Raw genomic sequence first — 4056 nt, forward strand, 5'->3', positions numbered from 1 at the left:
TTATCAAAAGGTGTGTTGGGGTGTCTCAAAGGCAAGCTTCTTGCACTTCAATCTTCCACAAAGTGCTTGGGTGAACACTAAGTCAGCCTTTGTGTTCCTGAGATCGGTTAGAAATCTCTACCCAGTACTGAATGCATACCTGATGTGGTCTTTCTGAGAGATAGTTTTAACTTTAAGTTAATAAAGAATGGCTACAACTAAACAACATGCAAAAATTCTCAGACTACACAAAGTCATCATAGAATACACTGACCACCTTCATTCAATCCATTTTCAAATTCTTTATTCTGAACTGGCATTCCCAATCTGCCTGAGCAAAGGGCCACCCTGCTAACAGCACTTGCTTAGAGCAGAGGGGATAATAAGATACGGGAAGAACCCAAGAACCCTCTGCATGGCAATCGGGGAACAGAACGTTGTCCGCAGGGCCCACGGGAACAAATCTCATACAAGCCGGCCTGCTCCCTTCCCATCCAGGGAAACTCACAATGGACCACTGCCCAGAGTCTGGCCCCTTATTTTGGGGCACTCTTCCAAACAAATAAATACCTAAATACTAAAAGGGGGGGGTGAGAGAATCAGAAAACTTAAAAGGCAAAGGAAACCAAAACCTCTTCAAAACAAAGAGGCAGAATATATATATGGAGTTCATTCAATTAAAAAAATTAATTAGCTTTTTCTTGTAGTTTGTCCCTAAAAGATTTGATTTGATTGGGCACATATTATTAAAATAAAAGGCTTGTTTATTTCATGTTTTGGTGTGGGTAATTTGTACAGTTTCCACATTGCTGAGACTTCGTGTAAATTAGATCTTGTAAGGTCAAAGTAAAACGCCGGGTTCTATTGAAGACAGTATCTCAAAAGGAGTAAGAGTTTTCTGCCATGTGCTTTTTTTGTTAGTGCCCATGCTGGGAAAAATTCTCAATATGGAGATGCTGGTACAATTTTTCCTATTTCACAATTTCTTACACAACCACATGCGTTACATTATAGACAGATTTACAATTTCAAAGGAAAAAAAAGGTCTGTCAATAAAATTAGGTTTGGGGGGGTTTTTTTGTTTTTGTCTTTTTGTTTGCTTTTTTTTTTTTTTTAACAAACTGTAGTTCAACCCAAGTTCTCTGTCTCCTCATGCAGCAGATGCATTAATTATCTCCACTGGGTGTGGACCAGAAAAATAATTGTGAGCAGATCCTTCTGGATCTGGTTCTTTCCACGCTGTGCACTCTGCTTGGAGCACCACACTAACTGGGGGTCAGGTCACCACAGATCTGATGCCCTGGTCCGCTCCTTGATAGCCTTCACTCATCTTCATCATCCTCATCTTCCTCTCCATCAGACAGGGACGCGCACGGCCGGATCTGCCGATAGCGATCGAGCCACTTCTCTACCATCTGCGTGACCAGGGGGTGGTTCCGCCGCCCGGAGCTTTTCTGCATGGCGACCAGGACGCCACCTTCCGTCACACAGCAGTCCAGCCACTCCCGGAGCAGCTTCTCCTGCTGCTCCTCATTACCTAGCTTTTAGAGGAGCGTGAGGGAAAGGAAAAAGAATGCCCAGATCAGGTGTGAGAACAGCCTACAACATGTTTAGTGACAATGAAAAGGCCAAAGAGACCAACTGTTCCCACAGGATGGCAAACTCTTTAACTGTTAAATCAGTGTAAAAATCAGGAAAAGCTGAAGGGAAGAATTCCTTAAAAGGTAATTTAAGGTAATAACAACAAAAAACAATTTTTTTTTAAAAAAAAAAGCCAAAGTCACAGCTTCAAGAAGGTAAGTTTACTAGGTAAATGTTCTACAGGCTGAAATTGTACAAGTTACGGTCTCTGGATTTTTCCCAATGTTGTGATTATAACATTCTATGAGTTTTACTACAGTACTGAATAAAAGCAATACTTTCGTAAGAACTCAGGCTGCAGGTGTTCTTTGTTCACTGTCACTGCCCCTTGTGGACTGATGCCACGCTCCAAGAACAGGTCATGCCATGCCTAGGCCTCGGGCCTTGTCAGCCAGCCAGTGTTCCTCCTCGGGCACACAGGCTGTCTGCTGGCTTCCTATGCCTCGGGTTCAAAAGCCCTAATGAGCCAGCTCTGCCACACCTTACTGCTTCTGCCTCCACCTTCTCAGCCAGTCATGATTCTTAGGCTCGGCTGCTGGGTTGCTTGCTGGCCGGGTCCTGGTCCTTACCGCACTATTTAAGCTTAAATCCTTGTGCTTTTTCTCCTTGGCACTTACGCCACCTGAAGGGAAGGACTTCTTTCTGTCCACACTGTTTTGTCAAGGGAAATTCTGAAGTCTTAAGCGGTGAAAGTCACAGTTACTCCAAAACTTAGGAATGTAACTGGTGGTATAGCTAACTGGCGTGTGGAAGGGAAGGTTCTGTGTGAGATTCACATGTGAAGAGAAAACCACCGCTTACCTCCTGAGCAGAAAGAAAGTGCACGTGGAGTAGTTTCCTCTCACTGTCGACCAGAGGCAAAAACGTAATGGTGATGTCATCATCGGTGTTTAGGTTAGCACCAGCACCTCGGTTGCCATAGCCATCATTTTCCATGGCAACCAAAGCAGAGAAGTGGCCCCTTGTATAGCCCAGAGCAATTGGACTTTTCCAACAAAAACTCTGTTCCCACAACAAAGGCAGATAAACCCCTAGGAAGGAACGGAGGAAAGCACGGAAGTGCAAGGACCTGAACCAGCCCACTCCCCTCCTTCCCGTGTCCACATCCCAATGCCGCCAACATCGGAGCCGTTCTTCCCCGATATACACTCTACTGCGTGTATACAGAAGCCATCATGGCCAACTAGATTCTGTAAATGATGGCTTACCTTGAAACCGAGTATATCCTAAAGTCTCTCCTCGGAAGCTCTTATAGTATTTTACTCCATAAACTATAATTGGTCGTCTAAGAATATGTGCAAGTACAAAAATGTGTGTCTGCTCCAAACTTGCTCCAGGCTGCAGAGAATAACACAAAGGTAGTTTCTCTTTCAATGAGAGCAATATGACTGTTACCAGAAGTTGCAGCCTGACTCCCCCAAGTGCGAAGTCCAAGAGAATAGTAATAAAAATCTGCAATTGCCCGAACACAGGTATCTCTCACTGTCCAAACTCACAAACCAAACAGATAGGGTAAGAAATTCGTATATAAAACCTTTTGTTACGTTTCCTTCTTACAAAATGACAGGGCAGTGTTACATGAGTTAGGAAGCAACACATAGTCTGGGGTACATTTCTCAGAGTAAAAATTACTCGCAGCTCCTTCCTAGGCTCAAGTAGAAAGTACTTTGTCACTTCTTGGGGTTCATCTGGGCCTGAGGAGATGCTGCATGGAGTGCACATCGGGCCCCACCTCAGGGCTTCTTTCACCCAAGAGCAATCGTTCAGTAACTGGACATCAGTCCTCACCACACCTACAAGAGCTAACCAGTAGGAACCGCACAGGCCTAAACCCTCCAACTCTAAGGCAGAATGGAGAGCAAGGTCAGACTGGGTAATGTTTAGAATGGTCCTGTGGCGAAATTTCATTTTATCATTTCCCACTTGACAAGAAATACCTTTCTGATTCAATCAAACAAGGCTTGAAGTATCCTTACCTGACTCGCGAGAGAAAGTATAAATGCCCAGTCTTCCTGCCACTGTTCTTCTCTCAGTGAAAAATGTAAACCAAAGCTCTGCGAATACCACGACTCCCAATCTTTCCAGCGTGTGTAAAACCTAACAAGCAAAATGGCAAACAAAACAGCAATAAGAATAATAATGCCTTCTATAAGTAGCACACTTAATTTTCTAATCATTTACTTAATGTGGTCTAAGCAGCCATTAAGTGCCTTAATTTTATCTGCCATACGATTAACAATGCCTTTTTTGCCGGGCGCTGGTGGCTCACGCCTGTAATCCTAGCTACTCAGGAGGCTGAGATCTGAGGATCGCGGTTCAAAGCCAGCCCGGGCACGTAAGACCGTGAGACTCCTATCTCCAATAAACCACCAGAAAACCGGAAGTGGCGCTGTAGCTCAAGTGGTAGGGCGCTCACCTTGAGCTGAAGAGCTGAGG

At 44.4% G+C, this 4056-nt stretch overlaps 1 protein-coding gene across 2 annotated transcripts in view; it reads right to left on the reverse strand.

The window, feature by feature from the left end:
- Positions 1-261: 261 nt before the first annotated feature.
- Positions 262-4056, reverse strand: part of Zranb1 (zinc finger, RAN-binding domain containing 1) — a 46159-nt gene continuing 42364 nt past the window's right edge. For both annotated transcript variants that reach the window (XM_013021961.1, XM_013021962.1), the window contains exons 7-10: positions 3597-3717; positions 2829-2958; positions 2422-2651; positions 262-1520 (exon numbers count right to left, since the gene is read on the reverse strand). In XM_013021961.1, the coding sequence (XP_012877415.1) occupies positions 1302-1520; positions 2422-2651; positions 2829-2958; positions 3597-3717 (700 nt within the window). In that variant the 3' untranslated portion in view covers positions 262-1301. The remainder of the gene's footprint in view (positions 1521-2421; positions 2652-2828; positions 2959-3596; positions 3718-4056) is intronic.

The sequence above is a fragment of the Dipodomys ordii genome, unplaced genomic scaffold (assembly GCF_000151885.1).
Source record: "Dipodomys ordii isolate 6190 unplaced genomic scaffold, Dord_2.0 Scaffold58, whole genome shotgun sequence".
Taxonomy (NCBI): domain Eukaryota; kingdom Metazoa; phylum Chordata; class Mammalia; order Rodentia; family Heteromyidae; genus Dipodomys; species Dipodomys ordii.